Source organism: Lichenostomus cassidix, chromosome Z (assembly GCF_008360975.1).
Source record: "Lichenostomus cassidix isolate B80296 chromosome Z, HeHo_3.0, whole genome shotgun sequence".
NCBI classification, from domain to species: domain Eukaryota; kingdom Metazoa; phylum Chordata; class Aves; order Passeriformes; family Meliphagidae; genus Lichenostomus; species Lichenostomus cassidix.
In genome coordinates, this window is record NC_139511.1 from 28,541,659 (window position 1) to 28,568,362 (window position 26,704).

General features: G+C 38.4%; 2 protein-coding genes across 2 annotated transcripts in view; both read right to left on the reverse strand.

Annotated features, from left to right (window-relative positions):
* The window catches only part of MCCC2 (methylcrotonyl-CoA carboxylase subunit 2), a 35,401-nt gene extending 15,213 nt beyond the window's left edge, over positions 1-20,188 (reverse strand). Inside the window, exons 1-7 of the mRNA XM_085042615.1 lie at positions 20,024-20,188; positions 16,766-16,832; positions 13,398-13,482; positions 13,045-13,146; positions 12,330-12,457; positions 9,883-9,995; positions 4,650-4,763 (exon numbers count right to left, since the gene is read on the reverse strand). Coding sequence (XP_084898741.1) covers positions 4,650-4,763; positions 9,883-9,995; positions 12,330-12,457; positions 13,045-13,146; positions 13,398-13,482; positions 16,766-16,832; positions 20,024-20,155 — 741 coding nt within the window. The 5' untranslated portion in view covers positions 20,156-20,188. The remainder of the gene's footprint in view (positions 1-4,649; positions 4,764-9,882; positions 9,996-12,329; positions 12,458-13,044; positions 13,147-13,397; positions 13,483-16,765; positions 16,833-20,023) is intronic.
* A 573-nt stretch (positions 20,189-20,761) lies between these two features.
* The window catches only part of BDP1 (BDP1 general transcription factor IIIB subunit), a 57,047-nt gene continuing 51,104 nt past the window's right edge, over positions 20,762-26,704 (reverse strand). The window contains exons 41-42 of the mRNA XM_085042614.1: positions 23,600-23,834; positions 20,762-23,259 (exon numbers count right to left, since the gene is read on the reverse strand). Of these exons, the coding sequence (XP_084898740.1) occupies positions 23,131-23,259; positions 23,600-23,834 (364 nt within the window). The 3' untranslated portion in view covers positions 20,762-23,130. The remainder of the gene's footprint in view (positions 23,260-23,599; positions 23,835-26,704) is intronic.

A 26,704-nucleotide genomic window follows, 5' to 3' on the forward strand; every position in this document is an offset into this window, starting at 1 on the left:
AGGGGTTATGCAGCATCGGAACAGGCTGTCCAGGGCAGTGGTTGAGTCACCATCCCTGGAGGTGTTTAAATGCATATAGATGTAGAACTTAAGGGGCATGGTTTAGTGGTGTATTTGGCAGTGTGAGGTTTATAGCCAGACTCAATGATCTTAAGAATGTATTATAATCAGTTTATTAAATGCTTTTATTCTATGATTCTATGAAATAATAACATAGAACTCTATGCAACCAGTTACAACATACTGTTAACTACTGCAGAACCTGGCACAAAGCTGAATAGTGCAGTGATTTCCATTAGCGTGGAAATCCAGAGACTAATTTTAAAATATTTTACAAAAAAGGCTTTTTTATTTTGCCACAGAGGAGCAATTTTCCTTCTCCAAATCACAGGATTGGAGCTGTGGACTCTGTCTGCCACCATGTGAGACTGCAAAGTGTAACTCCTCTGCTCAAAGCAGGGTCAACCAGAGAAGGTTGCTAATGACCATGTGATGACAATGAGTTTTGAGTATCTCAAGGATGGATATTCCACAAACTCTCTGGACAACTTGGTTTGGCATGACCATGCCTGCAGTAAAGAAGTGTTTTCTTACGACTAAGCAGAACTTCCTGTATTTCAGTTTGTGCCTGATAGCCTCTTGACGTAACACTGGGCACCAATGAGAAACCGGGCTCTACTACCTTTACTCTGCCCTGCAAGGTATTTATCTATCCATATACCCATGGATATATTTGCCCTGAGACATATTTTCATCAGATTGAAAAGTTCCATCTCTCAGACTCTCCTCATTTTCCATTTCTCATTCCCTTCATAATCTTAATGGAATTTCACTGGCCCACTCAAGCATGTCCATGTCTTTCATATTCTGGAGAGCCCAGAGCTGCTGACCCTGCAGCCCAAATGTTTTTATGAAGGCTGAGTAGGTGGGAAGGAGTATTTGCTGCACAACCTTTCCAGGTACAGCAGTGGAACAGAGCATTTTACGAACAGTAGTTTTAAGTAAGAGTTGAAGTTACTTAGAGTTAGTGGTTGAAGTTATCTTACCGTTCATGAAATTCTAACAGACTGCAAGTAAGACAAGATATGTGTGCATTTTCAAATAACTACCTGCTCAAGCTACTTCAGTTAGAAATTATTAAAAGAAATAAACACAAACTGTAGATATGACATCCATTTCTCACAACAGATGATATGTAGAAAAGTCCCCAGTACATAAATACACATGAATCTGAAAAACTTATTCTCTCTTTTCACCAGACCTTTTTTCACCTCTGAGAAAAAAAAAAGGAGCAAATTCGAACTCGGGACAGAAGAATCAGAAGTTTCTGAAACAGGAGCCCTATAGGCCTACATAACATCCTGAACTACCAAGCAGTAGTGCCAAAGATAAGGATACAGATACTCCACTTGGGATAGTGCAGAAGAATGGCTCTGAATTACTACTACTGTGACACTTGTCCTATTCTATCGAGATCTGTCTACTTATGAAGTTATTACTCCTCACCTTTCTAAAAAGAGAGAACAAGAGAACTTCAATTTTAGACAGTGGACTGTAGCTGCAATTCATCTCAAGACTAATTATAAGTAACATCAGGGATTTTTTTTTTCACTTCCTCAGGATGTCCTGTTTTAGGCAGGGAAGCAATAACATCCAGTCCAATTTTCTTCATATAGGAAAGACGTTTTTGGGAACAGATCTTACGCAATAATGGCTACAATATGTGCTACAGCATGGAATGACAGTTTCTATGGGAGTTTGAAGTAGTTTTGATGCTCAGAAGAAGGCAAGTAGAATATTTTCAGAGAGAATATGAAAAGTTCTACAGAACAGGAAGGCTGACAGGTAGTGATAATAAAATTTGATCTATACGCACTAAGATAAGGATCACTGCATCTGCAGATTGCTAAGAAACAAATTAAATTGGAAGATAGTTGTGAAATCTTTCTCTGAAAATGGGGAAAGATTTTAAAACTTTCTAACTACACAACATCCTTGCAGCCACTGACTTGCCTAGTCAAGTCTTCCCCTTGAGGCCTGACTTAGGTCACCCTTTTCCAGCTGCCTATCCTGGCAAAAGTCTCATATGCTACATCTCAGTGACACACACACATGATCTAAATTGCTTTGTGATGTTAAATGATTACCATTCCCAAAGAACAAGGGTCTACTTCTCTTTTTTCATCTTCCAAGCCAGCTTTCTGGGTAGTACTGGTTATCAGATGTCTTACTAAAAACCTTTTGAAATGGTTTGTACTTGGACAGCTCAGGTGTTCCTGCAACCACGGTAGCTATTCTTAGTTACAGTAACCAACCTACCAACGGACTGATGTACAAAGTTCATTTCTTCCATCATATTAATTTTCTTATCTCAAAGAAGAGATGTATGAGTCACAAAATGTTCCTCAACTAATACTGTTCTCAACTAGTATCTTCATTCATGTTTATGCCACATTTCAACAAGAAACAAAAAATATCTAAATTACAGTGATAATTTATAGAGAATTACTTAATTTTGAGGAGCGCGTGTCTTTGTTTATCTATAAACAAATTGAAAAAGACTAATACAAGACAAAAAGCAACAGAAACCTAGGTAAGACATTTGAAACAATTACTGTCAATTAAATTCTAACAGCCAAATTCTAATGAGCAGTAAATAAATTAGCATTACATTACAGAGCTGCTATTCATTACTTTATTTGCTTTTCCAGATTACTTTGTTCTTGCTATCAACTTGGAAAGCCTCCACCAAAGTAACAGATTACTTAAAACTAAATACTTTGTTTTATTAAGACAGACAACAAAGTATGCTTGTACTTTCAGGTGGGTCTCCCATGCCCCTCCTTCTCATATGCCAGTTAAATTCTGAAGTTATTTAAGATGTTCTGGAACAGTAAATAGCATTTACCAGTCATAGAACAGAATCTCTGTCTATAAAGAATTTCTGTAAAACTTTTTTTTTTACTGCACAAGAATTTCAAAGCCTCAACGTCAAAAAAAGTTATAAAATGCCAAATCCACTTTTATCAACAAGATGACGCATCGGGGAAAAGAATTCACTCTAAAGTAAAGGAAAAAAATACCATACAAAAATATTCTGTGGAAATGAGAGCAAAGCCATGCAAGTTAACACTAAATTACTTTAAAGGATGAGTCCTTCAGACTTTTAATGAGAGTAACACAATCAAGCCCTAGGAACTAGTCAACAAATAGATCTGTCAGTAGTTGTTTTCCTGTAGTTTAATGGGATATGCCACATTTTCCCAGTACCTTAAGTATTGAATGAAGTGTCTTCTGAGAGATTTCGCCTCCTCTGTTACTAACAGAATCAATGTGGCAGTATCTTCATTAACAATGCTGTTACAAAGCAATTTCTCCATTTAGGCACGCTGAAGTTGCAAGGACTTGACAGAGACATTTGATTTAAATTTGGCTTTGTCACAGGAAGCACACCTAAAAGTTCCCAAAAGACTGTAACCAAAACAGAGCCAACATCCTGCCTCAGACCAGTTTGTACAGTAAATCTGAAAAAGATCTGACTATTTCAAAAAAGCAAGTCTATCCAATCATGTTTCACCAACACTTGAATAGCTGTGATGAATGATGCTCTGTCAGTTCTAGCACTTACATTTATTACTGAAAATTAATTTCTTCTCTTAAAGCTTGTGTTAAGTAGAATAACTTTTGTCAGCAAAAGACTGACATTATTGTATTATTAATTGTACTGATATAGAACTGAGACTAGACTAGAACATACAGTTATTTTTAAAATAATAAACTACACAAGCATTCCAAGCTATTGTAATTATAAAGTTCTCACAGTATTTTGCAGTTACAAGTTCCACTATGAGCTCTACAATAAAGCAGGTTTTAATTCACAGGATTTTTCATGTCAGTTTCCGTAGAAACAGGAGAGAAGGTAGAAACAGAAGGAAGGGGGGGGGAGGAAGGGAGGAAGGGAGGAAGGGGAGGGAGGGAGGGAGGGAGGAGGGAGGGAGGGGAAGAAGGGGGAGGAAGGAAGGGAGGAAGAAGGAAGGAAGGAAGGAAGGAAGGAAGGAAGGAAGGAAGGAAGGAAGGAAGAAGGAAGGAAGGAAGAAGGAAGGAAGGAAGGAAGGAAGGAAGGAAGGAAGGAAGGAAGGAAGGAAGGAAGGAAGGAAGGAAGGAAGGAAGGAAGGAAGGAAGGAAGGAAGGAAGGAAGGAAGGAAGGAAGGACTGTGACAAACTCCACCATAAATGTGTCTTCTTTGTCAGTAAACTGACATAAAACACAGCAGATCAGTCCTCCTTCAGAAGTTCTTTGCTCTTCACTTTGAGATACAAGACATATGGTTGTTAATTTTTCAGATTTCACATCACACCTAGAGACTACATAACTAAATATAGAAACTATTTTTATCATTTAAAATGTTCACAGCAATCTAAAAGCAGTACTATAAAAAGACTTTATCCTGTTTATTTATATACACCTCTAATGAACAGAAGAGATTTAATTTAGGATATAAACATTCACATACACTTAAAAACACTAACTAATGTACAGAATATCTGGAAATATCTCATGAAGGACTGTCTCAATTTAAGGTGTCCAGGTATTGCAGCATGATTTGGGGGGAGAGGGGACATATCACTAGAAACTTCCGTATCCTTACCAGTGGTGGCCCTCCCAGGAATATTGTTCCCTGTTTGCCAACAATAATACTTTCATCAGCCATTGCAGGTACGTATGCTCCTCCTGCTGTACAGGATCCCATTACTACTGCTATCTATTGGGAAAACAAAAAGCACAAGTTAATGAACTGTCCAACCCTGAAAAATAGCACAGGTATGAGATAGTATGTATTATAATACAGGTCACTAGACAGCACATTGTCCAAGATTATTTTTGCCTAATAGAGCAAATTTTTATGTTTTAGCATTTCTTTAAGAAAAAAAGGAATCTCCCCTTTTCAACAGTCTTCTGAACTATGATCTTCAGGCTATCCTGCTGGAAAATTCATATACGAAGCACCAAGAACTACATAAGTGGTATGTTTGAAGAGACACACATTCTACCATGGAATTCAGTTTTACTGAAGAACAGTAAAAGGTTAAAACCTAGAGATTTCTCTTGGTATTTCTGCTTAAATCAGGGCTTCAGTTACTGCTTGTTGGCATAATTTCATCAGTATTAACATCCTTTGAAGGAAATTTCTCCCATCTCCTAGTATGCTACCTCAGGTCTTCAATGGATCAAGTAATTAATTTTGCCCCTTCAAAGTATGTTGAGTATCTTGTTACGGGCTTAAACATGAAAAATCTCTGATTCATCCTTTTGCCTGCTTTTGAAATGAACATCTACCCAGTGAACATATTCTACCAGTAAAATATCTTGGCGGTATTTTTATTGACTTGATCCCAAATATGGTGAATACTGTAACAGCACATGATCATGGAAGTGAAGTTTCTCAATTTCTCCTTCAGGGGAGCACCTTCAGAAACCCTTTCAAGACACTTGTAGAGCAGAAGAAAATGAATACTCACATGAAAAAGGCAACAGTTTCTTTCACAATACACACAAAACCTCTAAAAAACCCGTGAAAACAATGCTATTTTAAGTTTGTTTCAAGATATTTCTAAGGTGACATCAAGTAGTGTTCTCTGTTACATGATAGTTTAGAAGAAAACACCACACAGAAAAATAAAACTTGCAAATCACATTACGTGTATTTAAAGCAGGAGCAGATGAAAAACGTCCATCTGCTATCATCAAATCAAACAGTCTTTTCAGCAAACAGTTTTCAGCACCTTAAACTATAGTCAGAATCCATTATTAATCTGCAGTATTTCTGTTGTGCATTTAATAAATAACTCCTGGTAAACTAAAAAATAACATAAGCCTCCAAAATGGGAGAAACTTGGGTAGATAAGTTTATTTGATTTTTTTCCTTCAGGATTTGTGGTTTTTTCCTACTCTTAATTTCACCATGCTTATGCTGAAAAATGTGCCTGCATTTAAACTTTAACTCAGGTATTAATTTTTTTCCAACATAAAAACTGGAATATGTATATAGTGGAAAAAAACCCCAAAAACTGTCAAATTCCCAAATAATGTCCTACCTCCTGACTTAATTCTCCAAATTATTGCAAAGGACATTATTGATGAGTTCAAGAAAAATCAAGAGTCCTGAGAGCACATACACTACTTCATATCCAGTGATCCATCCCCCATTGTATCCATGCAGCATAGGAGTGTGAGAGAGCTCAGGAAGCAGCTAATGAGGAGCTGATCACAGCTTTCTGATTCACACACATATAGACAACAATGTAATTTAAGATGTAGTGGGAGTGTAATATATTAGTCACAGGTAAAAGTGGAGGGGGCAGTTAAAAGCATCATCAGCAACTAAAAAATAAAAAAAAGAGCAAAAAAAGCAAGCACTTCAAGGGCCAGATTGAGAAGAGCTAATGAACTGATGAACCGATCTCCAGAAAGCCACAGCATACAACATCAGGCAGCAAACCAACAATACCCAGACTCCCATGTCAGAAGAATTAACCAGAGTGGAGATCAGAGAGACCATAATTTCCTAATGAAACATGCTTTCAGAAAGGGAAGATGGTTCTAGCTACCGCACTCTGTTAGCACAGGACCAGTAATAGATTTACAAATGTTAATGGTGCCTCTTTGAAATAAAATGAAGGATAGATACATCTCCCAAACAAAATGTACCCTTATTACATCCTTTAAATAAAGGAAGTGCTTCAATAAAACATTTTTCCCAGTCTTCCATAAATATTTAAAGAAAGATAATGCTCATCAGTGTCACACTTAGAAAATTTAACTTTCATCAGTGCTATAACAAACAGAAATGTGTTTTATTAAAAAACAAATCTTTCTTATATTTAGTTTTTATTGCATATGAATACAATTACTGCTAATACAACACCGTATGGTATTGACAAAAATTCAACTTTTTTACGCGACTTTACAATTATGTTAAATACATTGCAAGATACACTGGAAACACCAGCATGACTTTAGGGTCAGGCATTTCTATAAAGGTCCTGCCCAACATGAGTAATTTGCAAGCTGGGTATACACATTTATCCTTGACATAACATCTAAAAATCATTATTCCCATAAGAAGATCATGATTCAAGTCTAGCAAAAATAAGGTTTTCCAAAACTTCTCCTAAAAAGATATTTAAACAAAACATCACTCTGGCCATCTCCTTTGACACTTGTCATTCCACAAAAACACTAGGATCAATTTTATTTACACATCCAAATGTAAAGTACAATCTAGACCTATCAGTGAGTCTAGACTGCATCAATGAGTGCACAATGACCAGATTGTAAACTTTTTCCGTATCTATTTTTGTTCTAACTAAATACTGCTTTCCTCTGGAGACCTACCTAATCACTACAGTTGGTCCACTTCTACTGTTGGAAAGAACTGCAGAAGGTAAATTATGGCATGCTTCCTAAAGAGATTTATTGTGTTGTTGGAATATTCAGCCTTGGATTTTTCCAGAAAAATGGGTTTCAGAATTCTTTGGAAGAGGAAAAGATGACTGAATATTTGAACTCCGACTTGCTTCCCAAATGTGCCAAAAAGGTATCAAGGTAAAAAAGGCACTTTCCTCAAAACTCCTGCAAAGCCAGTATCTGTCATGTAAGGAGTCAGGTGAAATACTGTATCCTTGACTCATGAATCTGCTTCACCCTAGAAGGACATATTGGCTTCTATTACCTCCTTCCCACATAAAGAAAACCCTGTCCAATGCCCCAGTGGAGTCTGACATGTGAGTGGCTGGAATCGTGTCCCCCCCAAACCTTGGGGCAGGAGAATACCGTGAGGATGGTGGGGGTCGCTCAAGGGTTTTATTCCTTGTGAAAAAAAGCACTGGATAGTGGGGTTATGGTAGGATTTGTGTCATAGCACTGCCATGGGCTCTGGGAGTGTGATAGCCCAGCCTCAGACAACATGAGGTGAAAAAAATGCTATGACATATAACTTGGGAGAACCTCAGAGCACATTGAAGGCACCCACAAATTAAACTGTACCCACCCCTTAGCCAGGATAATGACCAGCATTTTCAGGCCTTCAAAGTGTGGTGGGGACTTTATTTTTCTTCAAAATAACCATGTCATCACAATTTCCAGAGGAACGATGCCTTAAGATTTTAGCTTCTGTATTTTTCGTGTATCTGTAATCCTGTAATTCTTTAGTGTGTAACTCTAGACTCCATATAGGGGGCTAAGATACTGTTCTCTTGTTTGTAGACAAAACAATTCCTCTCTAAGCCCGAAACTCACAGACATCTTATTGTCTCAGGCCCTGAGTATGAACAGGCCCTATGTAAGAACAGTTAACTGGGGGGGAGGAAACCTGGAGTAATTGACTTCATTACCTGAAGCTGTAACTGGAGGCTTAACCTCCCACATGCAAATGGACAAAACTTAAATTGTATGAAAAACCCATGACATGTTGTCCATTTTGGGTGGAGCCCCTGTGCGGGCTGTGACTGCCCTAAACGTACCTGAAGGCCATTCAATAAATATAACTGCTTTTTTTTCTCTTAACTTTGTCTAGCCTCTGTTTTAGGTAAGCCCTGGTAAACAGAAAGACATCTGCAGGATCAAATATACTTTGTGGTGCCCCAGTGCTAAATGAGGGAAGCTGTCTGCTCTCCCTTGGGTTCAAAGGAAAAAAGACTAGTTCTGAGAACTGGTGCTCAGAACTGGTAGTTCTAAGACGTTTCTCACTATTTGCCCTTTTGGACTTGTTTTAAGGACTGTTGCTGCAGTCTGTCTCCTTCATGTTAAAAAAGATAGAGCAAGGTCTGGAAAAAAAGATGAACTAGCACCATCAAAGGTGTGGAACACTGTGCAAGAAGAACAGCTAAGTAAGCTTGAATTTTTTGGTCTGTAAAAGGGAGCATGAGACAGATATAAGAGGGGGCTACAAAACCACACAGAGAGGTGGGAGCTGACTGAGTAGACAGCAACTCTGTAGGAACTACCTGGTTGTTTGCTTTCCTGCATTGTTCCTTTATTTGCAGGAGGTTATCTTCAAAGACCATGGATTTCTTCACCTTCCTTGGTAGCTCCTCACAGGTCCCTGATAACAATTCCCTTTGAGTCTTTATCCTGTTACCTGCTTTTCTCAACTCCATTGGGACCTAACACTCTGCCCTCCACTTTCCACTTTCACAGCAGCCACGGCTGCCCATCAGCAATCCCAAACATTTTACACTCTTCATGAGCAATACATCCAGAAGTGCACCTTCCCCACAGCACACCACCTGAATCAGAAAATTGATCCCTGTGGACTCCTGACTGAACCATGACACAAAACCACTTCTAAATCCAGGAACTGTGACTACCAGTAAGCCTATGCACCATTAATGCATTAGAAAACAACCTCATTATTAGGGCAGTTTTATCATAAAGCACATCAGGTATAAAATGGATTTATAAATATATACATAACCCTGTTAGTGGAAAGTGTCTCACTTACTAGCCATCATCAAGGGGGTTCTCACTTTTGCAGTGTTGATGCAGAATAATCAACCATTCCAGGAGATTTTCTAGTGCCTTCTCAAATGGCCCTGCACACCATGCTCCCAAGTCCATTTCTCTCCTACTCCCATACAGGAGCAGGTAGGTCAAGTCATTAACACTAAGACTAAGAAAGATGACAGTTTCTTCAAAACTATAATGAATTCTTGCAGACAGTTACTGTGTTTACAGTGCTTCCAAGCCCCAGACTGGGCCATCAGGTTAGCACAACACAATGCTGTCAGAAACCAAACATGGGCACAAGCCCTGAAAAGAGGTACAGGCAGCAAGCATAAAAATGATTCAGTACATTTAATTCTTAGATAAAAGCAAATTACCTGTGGAATTCCTTGTGAGGACATGACTGCTTGATTATAGAAAATACGGCCAAAATGATCTCGATCTGGAAATACTTCTGCTTGCCGAGGTAAATTTGCTCCTCCTGAATCAACTAGAATGAACAAAATTATATTAACAAGTTTTGAACATTGTTATATACTAGCTGGTGAAGTATCTGCATTTTATTTAAAATATACAGCAATTACTGTCACTAGCACTGTATATATTTCCATGAATCTAGGTATATTAGGACATGCTTTCTGGAAAAATAAAGAGGAAAAATAGTAAACACCCCTCTTCATAACAAGATCCATCCCAACCATTTTGATGGAAAATAAACTCAGACATGCTTAAAGATGCAACCATATCTCCCTACATGAGCTCCCTAAACTCATCTTGCTGCAAAATATTTAAACTAAGAACACTTTTAATGTACAATTTTACATCAACTATTCTATTGCAATTCTGTCACAAGCTCCAGAAACAGACAGAGCTAACCACCACCAAGTTCAAAAGGTGTTGCCTGTGTCCTTTCATACCTTGCTTATACTTCACAACAAGGAAATTACACTAGCTTTAGGAATATTCATTAATTATGTGTCCTTGCCTCATGATACTCCCTCCAGTTTACAAGTCTCCAACGGTAGCTACCTCTCTGTTCCCAATTAATGAAAACACAACCTGTCATGAGAAGTACCCAAAGAAGGATAGGAGATTACAAAGAAATGCACAGGGAGGTAAAGCACTTCTGAGAATTCTGGCTGCTAGTCATTAATTTTTACATACAACCACCAGTCTGTATGCACATTCTCATCTTACATGACTGCAGCCAAAAGAAAATGCCCCCACCAGTGACTGACTCAGTCACAAATGGCACGAAGTGTCCACATGAGAATTAGCACCTAGGCAGTTGTTTTCACTGATGGAAAAGGCAGCTCAAACAACATGCAAATTACATGGTCGGCCAGCGCTGACTGACTACAAGGCACGCCCTCTTATCACACAGCTCAAATGAACTGGAACAAGCCCAGGTACTGAAACTGCAAAGGTAAAGTAACTCACCAGGTCTGAATGACAAATAGTGCACATTCAAGGACTTTTATATCTCAAAGATGGAATAAAACCCCTAAACTTGTCTTTCAAAGGCATAGCTGCATCCCACAGCTCCCCATTCTGTAAGATCTTAAAACAGTAAAACCACCCATAATTGCTCACTGATAACTCACTAAAATAATAAGAGCTCTCTGAACAGATAAAATTTTCTGATAATTCAGATAAAAATAATCTGAACAGCTGTTTTTCAGACAGCAAAGCTAAGTTGCTTCTGTATTTTTAACAACTAAGAAAAAATTTAACCCTCTCTTTTCCTCCAGGACTCTAACTCCAGCAATCTCACAAAATCTACACCCACACTGTCCCTGTATCCACCCCATCACCAGTTTCAAGTTCACACTTCTCCTCATCCTTCTATTCGTATTATTCACATGTTTGGCACTCAGCACAGCAAGAAACTTCAAACACTTGTCCTGGTCAGGACTTGTATTTATGTTAACTGTTTAACTAGTACACGCATACAGACTGGCAAAGCAATTAATGCCCCTCAGCTGGTATTTTAGCTGCTAAGCTAAGCTGAACAGATAAGGAATAACCCACCCTATTTTTTCAAACAGAGTAGAAACAGGTCTCTCTCTTCTGATGCTGACATACACAACATCCACAGGAATACACACTCCCTTACTGCCCTCTCTCAAATCTGACTGAAATTGGCTAATACAGTCAAAAGTCATTAGACAGGGAATTCAGGCTGAAGGGAACACATTGGCAGAAATCTCTTGTATTTGTATAAAACCAGGCTAAGAAAACACTACTGGTTTATATCTGTCACTCTGTACTGAATCTTTTATAATAAAAGTACATGTAAGTAAAACTTACGTGAAGGTTTGGCCAAATACTGATCTAATAGACTAAACTCAAAATGTAAATCAAATACAACTAAATTTCTGCTTCAGAAAAATTAATCCCTAATTCTAAAAATCTATTGATCCGAACTATTACTGATAATTTTGGCAATACTACCATTTTTATTTCCTTGCTATGTTTTCTCATACAGATACATCCTCTACTGGAACACACGGGTTTATTTTAACTGCAATTTGAATTGACTGTATGAAACAGGAAAGATTTCTCATCCATGACAGAAAGAAGTGATACAGTGTTAACAGCTGTATCCTCATTTTATTAATCCAGCCCTGTAGCAATGCAGAAGATAGTGCTCAGAACCTGTACATACCCTCCAGTTAAGATGTACCACCAGAGATAATACAGTACTGATGAAAATATATTTGAATAGATGTGCTTAAAATACATTCCTGGTTAGTCAGATCTGTCAACAGAGATGAGACTCCCCTTAACACAGGGCCTTTGCTATTTCTGCAATGGAACTTACCCAAATAAAGGCATGGGAGATGATTTTGCATTGCAATTTCTTGAGCACGTAAATGTTTCTTAACCGTGATGGGATAATAGGTACCACCTTTGACAGTTGCATCATTAGCAACAATCAAGCATTCCACCCTAAAAATAAAACAAGTTTATGAGAGAGAGAAGTATTTCCAATGAATAAGTATGCATGTTGGTTAAGAACTGCAACCTGCCAAGGACTATTGAAGCTCTGATGCTCTAAGAGAACTCTTCTCACCCACATTCCCTCAACCACACATTGTAACAGCAGTCTCAGCACTATAATGTCCTGTTCCATTATTTTAGGGAGAATATAATTACTGTATAGCACAGTAATTAATTTCAATAATAGTCTTGGAGGTACTTTAAGTAAGCAAAACTAATTTTTAGGCTATTTTTTGAAAATTGCTTTCCAGATGCACTAATCTCTTTCCTTCATGGGGCACCAGAAACTCCATGTATGTTGTGTTTAGTTAGTAGGATACACCAACTAAAAAATCCCCCAACAAACAAAAAACAAAACCAAAAAACTCACTTCCTCTTCTCCATGACTAAACAAATTGAGATATCGACTTTCTTGATTTTTTGAGTGTCAGAAATGAAACACTAAAAACACTAACAGCCTAATACTGGAAACCGAATAAAATTATACCCTCTTCCTTTTTGTATCAGTAGTAATGTAGATGATTAGAATCTCTCACCCAGATACTCGTCCAATGCCTGTGATAATGCCTCCTGCAGGTACCTCCTCATTACCATACAACTGGTAACCAGCAAACTGGGAGAACTCCAAGAACGGAGATCTGAATAATGACAAATGAAACAAAATTGTAAAAAATTACTGGTTATATCTGCCATTGAACCTCAGTTAAAAAGTTCAATTTTTAAAAATTATTTTTTTAAAAGAGATCAGTAGTTCAAAAAACGCTTCTGTAAAATTTAAATTATGTTATTTGCCAATGTTTATGGAAACTAAAGAGAAAAGAAGCCTGCTGCAATATTTACCTGCACATGACAGCCTGAAATGTTTTTTATTCAAAAAGGAAGTACTTACCCAGGATCAATAAGCTTGTCAATTCTCTCTCTGGGTAAAAGCTTTCCTCTTGATGTGTGAAGCTTACGAGCTTTTTCTCCACCTCCTGTGACACAACAGAAAATTGTCACATTTTCTATGGATCCAGATAAGATAAATCACCAGTTATATTAAAACTTAGAATGGAAGTGCTGATGAGTTCCCAGTTTTTGAAGTATGGACCTTAATAATAAATTTAATAAATAATAGCTTCCACTTCAAACAGATTTAAGGCATTGATAAAAATGCTTGTTTTTTAGAACCTATTTTATTTCCCCCCTCATTTTTTACATTTAGTCTTGAGGTAAAGATTTTAATAAACATAGTAGTCTGAAATTTTTCCCCACTACTTGGCAACAAACTGATGGGCAGAAAATACAAATATATAGATAGCACAGCAGTAGAACTACAGAAAACACTAATCCCTGGAACTGATTCAGAATAGCTATGCTGAATCCAATCTTGAATGACCCATCACCGGATCTAATTTCCTTAGATCACGCCAAAACTGTAAGCAGAATTCAGACACACAGCATTTAATATCAGGTTTATATTTGTTTCATTTCAACCCTTTACTACAGGTCATCCTAAATCACATATTTTGCTCTCTAGAGCTTTGTGTCATTCAATACATAAGATCTGTTGACATGCCTCAGCCTCTTTATAAGCACAGCTTATACAAACACTGTCTCTCTGTGTAGACATATCACTGATCCACCTCATCACTCTAAAATTGTCTCCCTGTCCAAAATAAAGATGGTGCTGTTTTGCTAACATTTCTCCTGAGACTCCAGGATTTCTCTGTCAGTTTGGCATCACTGAAACAGAGCTTCTAAGCCTACCTTTCAAGCACTTTCTCCCACCTCCTTCCTTGATCACTACACACATCATTTCCTACCTGTTAGGCATGCCAGAAAGCCCACAATTTATTTCCAGTTCAAGCCTGTTCATTAGGTCTGTATATCCAGCCTAGGTCTAAATCTTGTAAATTCTTTGTGTTCAACTTCCTCAAGGAACAAGCTCTCATATCCACCCAGAGAGATACTACTCTCATCCACATTCTCAACATCCTGCATCATAACTACAGTTTCTCTGACCTCCACCTTGAGTTTCTCCTTTACACTGAGGTATGCTGCAAAAATAATTTCCATCCTGTGACTTCTGTCATCTCTGTGCACTCCTCCTCTTCACATTCCAGTCATAAATACTTGCTTCCCAGGTCCTGCAGCCATTCTATTGAACATCCCTCTTCCAACATCACAACACTCTACTCTGCACTAACCTCCATTCTGTAGACTGAGAAGCAGCATCCTTGATAATGAAACAAACTCGGAGGCATTTAATTTGAAACCTCTTCTTAATTTCTCCTTTACAACAATGTTTATGCCACTGTGACTGCTGATGCGCTCCAGTAGTGAAGATTAAACAAAACTCATTTGTTTCTCATACTTCCTATCAGAAAACCCATCTGTTGTAAAGGGGCAAGGACCATCTTCCAGTTGCAGGGCTGGGGATTACTTGGTAGAGTGGGATATGGGTTCACAAAAACCCAACACACTGAAGTAACAGGTAACAAATAAATATTCATTACAAAGACCTCAAACAAGAACTCATCCTCTGACAGACAACTTTTACAGAGAAATCTAAAGATGGTGCACATATTCTTAAAAAGTATTTAACATAGGTACCTAATTCTTCTCATATACTTAAAAGATAGGTAAAGCAATTTCAATCAATGTCACTCAAAAACTGTGTATTAACATCATGGTAGAGCTTGGCCAGATGAAGGAAAGATAAGCACTATGGTCTTGTCCTGTCATTGTGTAACAGACAGGAACAGGCCAATGAGCAGCAGTGAAGGCCATGATCATTAGATCATGAGCCACACATCATTAGTTCATTAATTGCTGAACAGTTTCCATACCCAAAAAAGACAGATGCAGACCATGGGTTTTAGCATCTCCTTAGGAAACTCTAGACCTCTGTTTCACAGCAAGCAAGAAAAAGCACTGAGCACAAAATCTTAACTGTGCTTCACTCCAAAGTCGTAAAAGAAATTGCATAATATAAGAAACAGTGTATAAAATGATAAAAACAGTATAATGATAGTCACAAAAACAGGAGAATTAATGTTACATGCTCAGCCTCTGGCACCATAATTAAGCATTTATTAAAATGCTTTCCTTTTATTGTCTCCATTAATTAGAGTCAACTGCAATTCATTCAGGCAGTCTTACCAGTCAAAAAGAAGAAACACAGATTTCAGTCTTTTAAACTATTACAGACCTGCTTTCTCTTTGCCAGTACAATAACAGCTAGGAACTTGGAAAAGATCCACCACCAAAAGGAGGACAAAGGAGAAACCCCATCCTTTACTGGATGCATGGGAAACATAGTGACAGAAGATGTGAAAAAGGCAGAGGTACTCAATACCTTCTTTGATTCAGTCTTTAACTGGATACCCAGCTCACTGAGTTGGAAGGTAAGGACAGGGAGCAAATTGAAGCCCCCACAATCCAAGGGGAACTGGTTAGTGACCTGCTATGCCACTTAGACACACACAGGTTTATGGGGGCTACAAGGGTAGTGAGGGAACTGGTGAAAGAGCTCACAGAGGCACTTTCCATCATTTACTAGCAGTCCCTGATGACCATGGAAATCAGGTGACTGGAGGCTGACCAACATGACCACACAAGAAGAACTGCAAAGACAATCCAGGGAACTAGAGGCCTGTCAGTGTGACACTGGTGCCAGGGAAGGACACAGAACAGATCATCTGGAGTGCCATTATGCAGAACATACAGGACAACCAGGGGATCAGGCCCAGCCAGCAGGTTTAGGAAAGGCAGATCCTGCTTGACCAACCTGATCTTCTATAGCAGGATGACCCACTCAGTGGATGAGGGAAAAGCTGTGGATGCTGTCTGCCTAGGTGTCAACACAGCCCATGACATTGTATCCCACAGCATTCCTCTGGGGAAACTGGCTGTTCATGTCTTGGATGGGTGCACTCAGCTGCGTAGAACTCCCTATCTGGATAGCTGGGCCCAGAGAGTGGAGGTGACTGAATTACATCCAACTCATGGCTGATCACTAGTGGGGTTCCCCAGGGCTTGGTTTCGGGGCCACTCCTTTTTAGTAAGTTTAACAAAAATCTGGACATGAGGATTCAGTGCACCTGAGCAAGTTCACAGACAACACCAAGCTGTGTGGGAGTGTTAATCTGGAAGGCAGGAAGACTCTCCAGAGGGATCTGGACAGGCTGGATCGATGGGCCAAGGCCAAGTCTCTGAGGTTCAACAAGGCCAAGTGCCAGGTTTCTATTCTAAAATCTAGACTATCATACTTACCTAATCTGATTTTTTCTGCTTGTTCTTGTAGTTCAGTTACTAGTGCTTTCATTCGTTCATAGTTTTCCTAAGTGGGGAAAAAACAGAATTTTAAATTCAACCAAGAGTGACTACATTGATTTTAAATAAACAAACACAAGAAGTATAAGACTAATTTCTCTTCCAAATCTAATTATACCTTACTAAATACTGTCTCTGTATTGTCTTTAAAGTAGTAACATTTCTACCTATGTACTGGCTTTTCTCAAGCATCTCAAAGCATTTAATAAAAATGCTACACAAAAATTCTTATTGAGTTAGGATAGATAAAGGCTACTTCTGAATTTAATAAACTAAAATAGAACTAGTCACTACAGAGTTGAAGTGCTGTCTTTCAGATTTTGTTTATTTTTGACATAGATTTGTTTGCCTTTTAAATCTAATTTTAAAAAAAACGCAGATTCAAATTAAGTACTCTTCTGACTCTTGTACCAATGGACAAATTATCTAAGTCAAACAGATGCTGGTAAACATTTTTTTGGTTATTTTTGTTTAGGTTGAACAAAAAGATTTTTTAAAGGTTGTTTTTATTTTGTCTTGGTTTGGTTTTTTTTAAAGCTGATCTTCTTGCCATTATGCCTCTAGAAAAACAAAGACTCATATTCAGAACATGAGTGAATCAGTAATGAACTCACAAATTCTATGAGAATTACCCAGAAGTCTGTGTGCACATTACAGCAGGTTGGGGTTTTTTTCAATTCTTAGGAATTTAAAGGTATTAGTCAAGCCTAATTTGTTGGGGTTTTTTTGCAGACACATTAGGAACTTTACTACCTTTTTGAAAAGTGCAACTTCAATAAAAGAACATGCTGCACAAAAAGATCTTATTCCCTTGTCTAATTCTCATTTAGATCATGTTTGAGTCTACTCTGACAGAAAAAGACACTTGGTAACTCTTTATGTCCATATATACTTGAATAGTCAGACTTAAGGCTTCCCCTAAGTAGAAGCTGCAAATGTTGCAGTAAAGTTTGTTCAGCTCTGTCTTAGGCATTAAAAGGCAAAGATGCAAGGCAGAAAGAACATAAAAACATGCACGGGGCAGCTCACATTTGAACTGTTTTAGGTGCATAGCAACTTCCAAATGAATATATTTTTCTGCCTTTGTATTTGCTACAAACATATTAAAAATATTCTCTTGAAAAGTAAAAATGAGTCCTGTAATTCCATACTTTAAAAAGTCTGCAGTTGTCACAACACCCAACATTATTCTGTATCAGTGTCTGGCTGGATCATTTTGCACCATTACACATCAAATATTTTCCCTGTTCCTCCTTGTTCAATCAGCCTGTTTTCTCTAAATATGGTCATCTTTTGCATACAGTACTGAGTTTGAAAACTCACCTTTAACATAGGAAAAAACAGCAGCTAAAAAGGCAAAGAATATTAACAGAGGAACAGTAATCACAATAATAGGATTTTCATTATATTTTGATTTACTGTAGCTACTTTAGCTACTCTACATGAAAAACTGTGAAAGGACTTTTTAGATAAACTTTAAAAATTGCTGCACACAAATAACTGAGTTGCTTAAACTCACTTAAGTTCTATCATGATCTTTCATGCCTTAACCCAGAATATAACACTGTTATGCTTTACCAAAGAGGAGTAAGAATGTTTTGAAATAATTCTGAATATGCACAGAAAGGACTCAGAACCAGACACGCTAGTTCTATACGTATATTTGTGGGCTCTTCTTTATTGTCATTAATTAAAGACAGAAAGGCCAGTTAACTGGAACCAAGCTCTTTCTGGAAACTGGCCCTTGCACCCGAAAGATATGTAAAATTCTGCTGTTAATATGACGGTTTCTACAAATCTTAAAGCAAAATCAAGAGGCAAAAGCTACAGACTAATCCTACAGTTACTGCACAAGCTAAGGAATTACTGCTTACACCACCAAAGTGGATGTAAGAGCTAATCCCTGCATTAGCCCTTTAAGCAGACTTTCCTTTGTTTTCCAGAATTTAGACTCATTCACTTTTAAATTACTTTTTTGCCTACCTGGTTCAAGAGCCAGTCTGCATTATGAAGGCCAGCCTGTCTAGCTGAATTCACAGCCAGAAAGGTAAACATTGGCTAAAGAAGGCAAGACCTTCATCACGAACCATAATGTCTTCTTGTGTTTGCTCTGTTATTCCTTGTATTACTTTTATTTCAGATGGTTAAGTGCCTCACAGCAGGGACCTCAGCTCTTCGTGTTTGTAAAGCTGTACTTGTACTCACAGTGTTCCATAAATTATTTCTACCAAATACTAACACTATTAGCTATTTTATCAAGCTTTGCTTTTCTTTTGAGGTTGAAAGGTACCCAGACACAACTGCAAATCTAGGGACAGCTTAGATGAACACCTTTATTAAAATACTACCTTTCTTTTGATACAAAAAATATGAATGGGTACACAAATATACACACACTTCACATACCCAAGTTTTGTACGTGTATATACATATATACACAGACAAATATTGAAACTTCACGGAAGCTTCAGTCACCTAGCTTCTGTCCCAAATTTAGTTTCTGCAAAACAAAGCACAGAACCAAAGGCCCTATCTCAATAAGAATGCATGTTGTTGCTTCGCTTGCTGTTTGATATTTTACGTGTAACAAATACAAAAACGAATGCATGCTCTCGTATCAGTCTTGATCCACGCCTCAAGCCATGTTTTTCTTAGAAAAACTGTAAACACGATTTTTGAATATGATGACGTTAATAATGTCCCATTAAAAATAAATCCATGTATACCAGATGCAAGTACTGCTCTCTCTTCGTAAGGACAACTGGAATGACACTTATCTCTCCTCCTCGAAAGATTATGTTTTTTGGAGGCAGGCCCATGACTCTGTACAGCTATTCCACCTATTTTCAACTCGGGACTCCATTTGCAAACACAAGGGACCATCCAAGTTTGAAATCATGAGGTTCCATCTTCCACCGCCTACAAACGCCGCCTCCACCGATCAGCCTGTAAGGCAGCACGAGCAGGCACCCCGATTTGAAAACGGGCAAAAGCAGCCGTGCCGAGGCAGGCGGCTGTACCAAGGCAGGCCCTGTTCACACGCCATGCGCAGCCCGGCCCGCACCCACGGGCAGCTCTGGGCTCGCACCGAGCAGGGCGGGCCGGCCCGAGTGCCGCGTGTCGCGGAGCGCCAGCCCCTCAATGGCGCCGCCGCGCCCCGCCCGCCGGGCCCTGCCCTGCCCTGCCGCCCTGCCCTACCTGGTACAGCGCCGAGCCCGCGTCGGGGCGCGAACCCACGGCCGCCACCGCCTCGCTGCGGTACTCGCGGGCCAGCAGCGGCCGCAGCAGCCCCAGGCAGCGGCCCGGGAGCCGCGGAGCGCCCAGCAGCATGGCCGGGCCGGGCCGAGCGAGGCGAGCCGGCTGTCCCAGGCCGCCGCCGCCGCCACTCCCCCCGGCGCAGCCAATGGGCACAGCGGGGCCGGGCCGGGCCCACGAGTCCTTGCCCGAGCTCCGGACAAGCTAAGGCTGCAGAACGCCCTTTGGAAAAAGTGTCTTGGGACGCCCCAGTTTACACGGGATTACGTGCTCGTGCGGCCTAGGAAAGCCCTTGCCCTTCTTAGAAACTTGTCATGCAGTAATAGGGACGGATCTTTCTAAAACCCAAACCTCTTTGGTCGAGTTACTTCCTTGCTTGAAAGCTTTGCTACCCTTCAGCATTCCAGTTTTACTTTGTTTGAAGTCAAGGCCCTTGTCTTTGGGGAGAGGTAACAGCAGGGAGTCTGATACCAAGTGAATTTCTATTCTAAAACGAAACAAGGGAACGACAATGCCCCTGTTAAACCACGCTCAGCCTGCTACCGTGGTACCAGCAGGTCTGTGGGCACCCGTGGTGCAGCACAAACATCAGCCTTTGCTGTAGTTCACACTTTCGTTAGCTGAGTGTACCCACAAGTATTTAAAAACTGCAACTGATACTCCAAGAAATGGAAACACCAGTAATAGAAAATAATTTATTAACATAATTTACATACGGAATAAAACAACTTCTTTTGAAGCAGAAAGCTTATATGCGATGATACAGGGTGTCAGACAACTCTAAGCAAAGCAGTCTTATGCCACGTATTTGTAAAAACACTACTCGTAGGCATTGAGATTTCAACGATATTTTCTTACATCCTTCATCATTATAAAACTTTCATACACAAAGCAGAACACAAAATTGTCCTATTTCTACTCAAATTAAATTTGTTCTTTTAAAAAAAATCCTCTAACAAAGTGCATGTAATTTGCTGCAAGGAAAAAGAAAGCATAGTCCCAATTAACAATGCAGATAAGGCACCATAAATCTTAATAATGTAGTAATTCATTTTTTTTCCCCTTGTAACATGAATGCAAGCTAACATGTATGCAACTAAATGTAGAATGATTATCCCCTCAGAATGCACTCAGAAGGTACAGCAATTATTTCATAGCCACTCCCCACAAATCTATTTTTAGGCTCTATGAGTGCAAGTGATATGAACATGCCACATGTATCAGAAAGTAAACACCTGCATACTTAATATCTACAAGATATACAATACATACAGTTACATGTATACATTAATCTCTTTCATAATGTTTACAGTAAGACAATATTTAGGTAAACATTTCAAGTTAAACGGATTAGGCAATACAAGATACCACCTGAACAGAAACTGTTGTTGGTGTTTTTGGAGGGTTTTTTGGGGGTGAGGTGGGTTGATCAGATGCTTTCAAGTAAGTTACTCTACATTAGGATCACTAGTTTTCCGTGGCGTCAAGGAATACTGCTGCTAGCAACATTTCATTCAGAGGCCTGCTAACATATCAATTTGCAGTAACAGTAGCTTTTTTCTGCATTTCTCTTCACTGACAAAATTTTAAATGCTCCTTCAGAAGCCTTGCCGATAACGTATGAAAAGAAAAACATTCTCAAACTTCATCAAGTATTTCAAAATTAACTACATATTTATATTATTTACCTACCAGTAAATGATTACCCGGTCCAAAGCTGATGATAGGTTTCTTGGGAGCATTAACAATACCTTTTAAACATCAGTTTCACCTTCATAATAAAATGTTTCGCAAAAGTACCTGCTATTATTAAGTAATGGGAAAAAATTTAAGACTAGTCAAATCTACACACTCACTGTCATGCAAGTAGGAGTTTCAGACTAAATACTGAATCTTTCAGTGACCACCTGACTTTGAGAGTGCATACACCTAATTTTTCATCAAGACAAATTTCTTAATGAGGTAAGTAAAAACTTAGATTAAAATTAGATTAGATTCTGTGTATGTCCCAGAAGTGTATAGCAAGTTAAAGTACAAGCAGATATGCAACATGAGAAAACCCTTTTAATTTAATTTTAAATTAATATTAAAACCCTTTTAATTAAAAATTAAAACCCTTTTAATTTTTACTGCTTCAAAGCAGCAAATCCTCAAAATGACATTGTATAGTCATGGTTTAAATCCAATCTCTCTGTGCTACTTTGCACAAGGGAAACAGAGGAAGACAGCAAACATACAAACACCTACATGTAAAACCAAGGAAAAGAAATTGTATCTATAACTTTGTTTCCAATTTAGAAGAAAATTAGCATTTATACTAGGAAACACCAAACTCTTCCTCCCAGTGACAAACAAGGTTGCAAATATTAACCTTGTGTTACCACCTTTTAGTAAACTGTGTTTTTTAGTTTTTAACACATTTTTAATGAAACAATCCTATTAGGCTTTCCAGGTTAGGATCTCTTAAATTATGTAGTTAATTTAAACTACAAAAGCACGTAATTTGGATACTCTAATAAAAATGCGTGCAGTGGGTAACATATGTATGTATGTATTTCCTACACTACTTCCGGTACTTGCATTCTGATTTTCAGAGATTACATTGTACTCAAAAGGTTCATTCCTTTTTCTAACATAACATACTTCAAAAAAAGAAGTAAGAACTTGAATAGCCAGCACCAAAAAGCTTTAACATTAAAATAGAAAAGGATACTTGTTACAACATTAAACACTATTTCATTGTACTTTCCTGAAGAATAGTTATGCAGTCATTATCAGGGTTTAAGCAAGTGAAACCATAAACCAGCAGTCACTATTCTGGTCCAAAGATGTCACTGTAGTGGTTCAGACTATGTCAGCATTTTGAAAGTGCCCAGGTTGCTTCAGAAGAAATCCATTTTATCCTTATGGCATTAATTAACAACAGTATTGTTATTACTGGCTGATAGTAAATATGGCGTAACGAGTATCAGAACAAATTGTAATCTTTAAAATACTCTTTTCTTGTTGCAGTGTATTCTGTGATCCTAGGTCTTTATAAAAACCATTTCCTATTCTGAATCATCTACTTCCATAAAGATGTCACTGAAAAAGTACTCAGAGATTTTGGTTGGCTCTCCTTCCTTCTCTTGATCTTCAGCACAGAGAGGTGGCTTCTCAGGTGAGTTGTTACTTGGAACCTGATAAAACAAGGAAAGGCTGCTCTTAACAGTCTTCATCGGTGTGTATGTGTAAATATATTTACATACACATGCACTTGAGATTCCTATTTGTGTTTGAAATTTTGACCAAAGAAAAAAGAGTTTACTGAAAATAAGAAGCAAGTAGAAACCCCATGAAGACAAAAAACAACTTAGTTCCCTTACAAGTTTCCTACACATGCAGAAGTCAGAATTTGTTGACGAGAGCAGATACCAGTTTCAAAACATGAATGCTATGTGCCCATCTACCCATTCCTGAAAGAACTAATTCTCTGTTCTTCACCCCTCAGAAATGCAGGGTTCAAAAGTAAACACATACCGTAACTGCAGCATCAGCAGCTACATGCTCATGTTCCACAGATGATGACGTAGAGGGTAAGGAACAAGATTGACTATCATCCTTAGTGGATGGAGTGGGTTTCTTTACACTTCGTTTTGGAGTCACAATTCGAGGCTTTTGGGTCTTCCCTCTATTCCCTTTGGTATCTTCTGCAGACTCAGAATTACTTTTTTTGCAAATTAAAGATAAAAATCCCAATGGTTTTCGTCCACCCCTGTTCAAAACAAACACAGTCAGGATGCCACAGGACTGCTCCATAAAAGGAAGATGTAAATGGTATTGCAGGAGTCAAATTCATTACACAGGAAACAATACGGATATATGAAAATCCTAAGGAAAAAAAGTCATTCTGAGAAGGGCTTTTGTATTACTGAATATTCTAGTACAGATTTTTTTTCAACAGTCACAGAGACTCTTAACAATTTTCAACCCTGAGAACAGGAACCTACCATTTGCTGCTAATCCACAGCCCGTAACAACCTACCATACTTTCAGAGTCATTCCAAGAGGGATGGAGACACATTCCTGAGGAACAAACTGAAAATTCTGAGTGTCCTTCATGTAATCAATGGAAAAAGAAACCTGATTCCCAGGGATGGGCTACAGCAGACTATCTGCTACAGTGTTTCAGCCTACTTACAGCATCAAACCCAGTACCAGTGAACTTATGGCACTGAATCACAAAAGTCATGGCACTGAAGGAGGTAGACAAAGCATTAACGTTTCATGTTGTTGAAAAGTTTACAAATTAGAATGTAAACTTTAAGGCAAGGGTTCTGATGTTAATGAATCACCATGCAATTGCTGTGTATGTCCCAAGAACAAATAGCCAGTATTGGTACTCACACAAACATACTGAAAAAGTAAATGACAGATTAGAAGAGGCCAGCAGAGCATTGCAATCAAAATAATTGAGCACAAGAGCAACAGAGTGCAGGGAGTCAAATATTTAAACCAACAGTACAGAAAGCTGCATTTGAAAAAACAAGTCAACAGAGTTAAGAGCTGCCAAGAATGAAACTCCTTTGGGGAACTGACTTAAGTTAGTCCTAAATATCCAGTGTGCTCAGTACTGTAGCAGTAACAAATCTTTCTGGCAAGACAAACACCAAAACAAGTGGATGGGTATATATCTCACAACATAAGACTTACCTGATGAAAACAACAATTATCCTAAGTTCCTATCACAGCCTGGATATCTGCCTGACAAGAGACATCTATCAATGTCTAAATAGACACACAATGTGTCACTAGTGTCCCCTGATCTACTTATTTAGTGAGTAAAATAATTTGAATTTCAGAGCAGTCAGTATGATCCTTTCTAATTTGCACGAGAGTATAGATACAGTAACTCTTAGCCATGCGAGTCCCAAATAATGGTATTGATAAAAATGTCAACATAGAAACAAGATTTTTTTTTTACAGAACAAGCTGACAAAACATGATTGCAATTATTGCATACCTGAGTAATGGAGTTTTTGAAGATGATGCCGAGCTTCCAGAATGTTCCAACTGTGCAGATTCATGCACATTCTCCTGCTTTCCTTGTCCACTTATCTCTGCTTTTCTGTTAGAGGTTAATCTAGACATAACATCCTCTTCCTTTTTGGGTACTGGATTCTCAAGTGGTGCTTTCTCTAAACTCTCCAAAGTCTCAAGCTGGCTTCTCTCAGCCAGTTGTGACATGGACTCAGACACCAATACAGAAGTAATTACTTTTTCCTTTGTTGAAGACTCTGTTTTTGGAAAAGCATTCCCTGTTAAAGGAGTTGAGAGTCAAAGACTTCAGTGATAACCCAAGAGCCCAAAAAATGCATGTGATATTAAGATACCTTGCACCAATACAACAGACGGGGTGAATTTTTGTTCAGTCTTTTTTGTCTATTTATTTTTATAAGTCACCACTAAGAATTAAAAGTTCATGATCCTCTTTTAAAGCCTCTAAGATCATACAGATATTATAAGGAAAAGCTGGTAGAAGTGTGGTTTTAAGTTTTACAGCACAATCTTCCCCCTCTCATCCTTTACAGCACACTACAGAACTTAGTCTAGTCATCTAGCTGTTTAAGCTTCTACAATTTCCCTTAAAAGTCTTTTTCAGGGCAAAAATTGTAGTTCACCAACCCCTTCACAAGCTCAGATCACTGAAGATTGCATTGTCAGCAGTTCTGCTTTTACTCTGTTTAAAACAGATTAAGCTTCCAAACAACTACGTATCTTTTAACAGAAATGCAAAACAAAATAAATTACTTTGACACAGTGTGGTTAAAATGCCAGATCATACTTTTGATTAGTAGTGCTCTTTAACAGGCGGAAATATTTGTTTAAGATAACATGTTTAGTCAAAAAACCCTCTCAAATTTCACAAATAAACCAGCTACAGCAATGCTTTTAGAACCATTATTAAATTAGCAACCATTTATGTAATCCAGCACACGTAATTTATAGCAGAAAACATGGAACGGTGGTATAACATAGTTAGAATGGTGGTATTAGTGTATTAGGAAAATTTGTTTCTACTTATATGTTAGATGGCCTCGGACAGGACTTTTTAGCATGACAACCAGTATTAAGTTGTGATGCATTAAGCATTTACATTCAGTATACTTTGGTTTAAAAGTTTAAGTGTACCTACCAGAAGCTATCACTGGCACATCTGTGGATTTAATTGAATAACCCTGTAATTAAAGAAGAAAAAAAAAAAGAAGTTATTTCTTTGTTGCTCTCAGTACAGAAGAGACAATGAAGTTGATAAACTCATATCACACATGTACAGTTCTAAGCGCAGAACTGATACAGAAGACAGTGCAGCATCATTCATCACTTAACTCATTTCCTGAGCAGGCTTTTCAAGGTGTTTTTATGACAAATGACTCAAGACAAGGATGTTGAGATAAGAGATCAAAGACAGAAGAAGACTGTTATCCATCCCTTCCTAGAAAAGCTCTCCAAATCATGTGGGGAGCTACCACCCATTCCTTCACCAAGGTACACCATACAATCTTAGCCCACTTACAAAGATCAGTGGTAGTCACTGTCAAAAGCTTGATCATATTGTAAAAAAAGCACAGAAGGAAGCCGGAA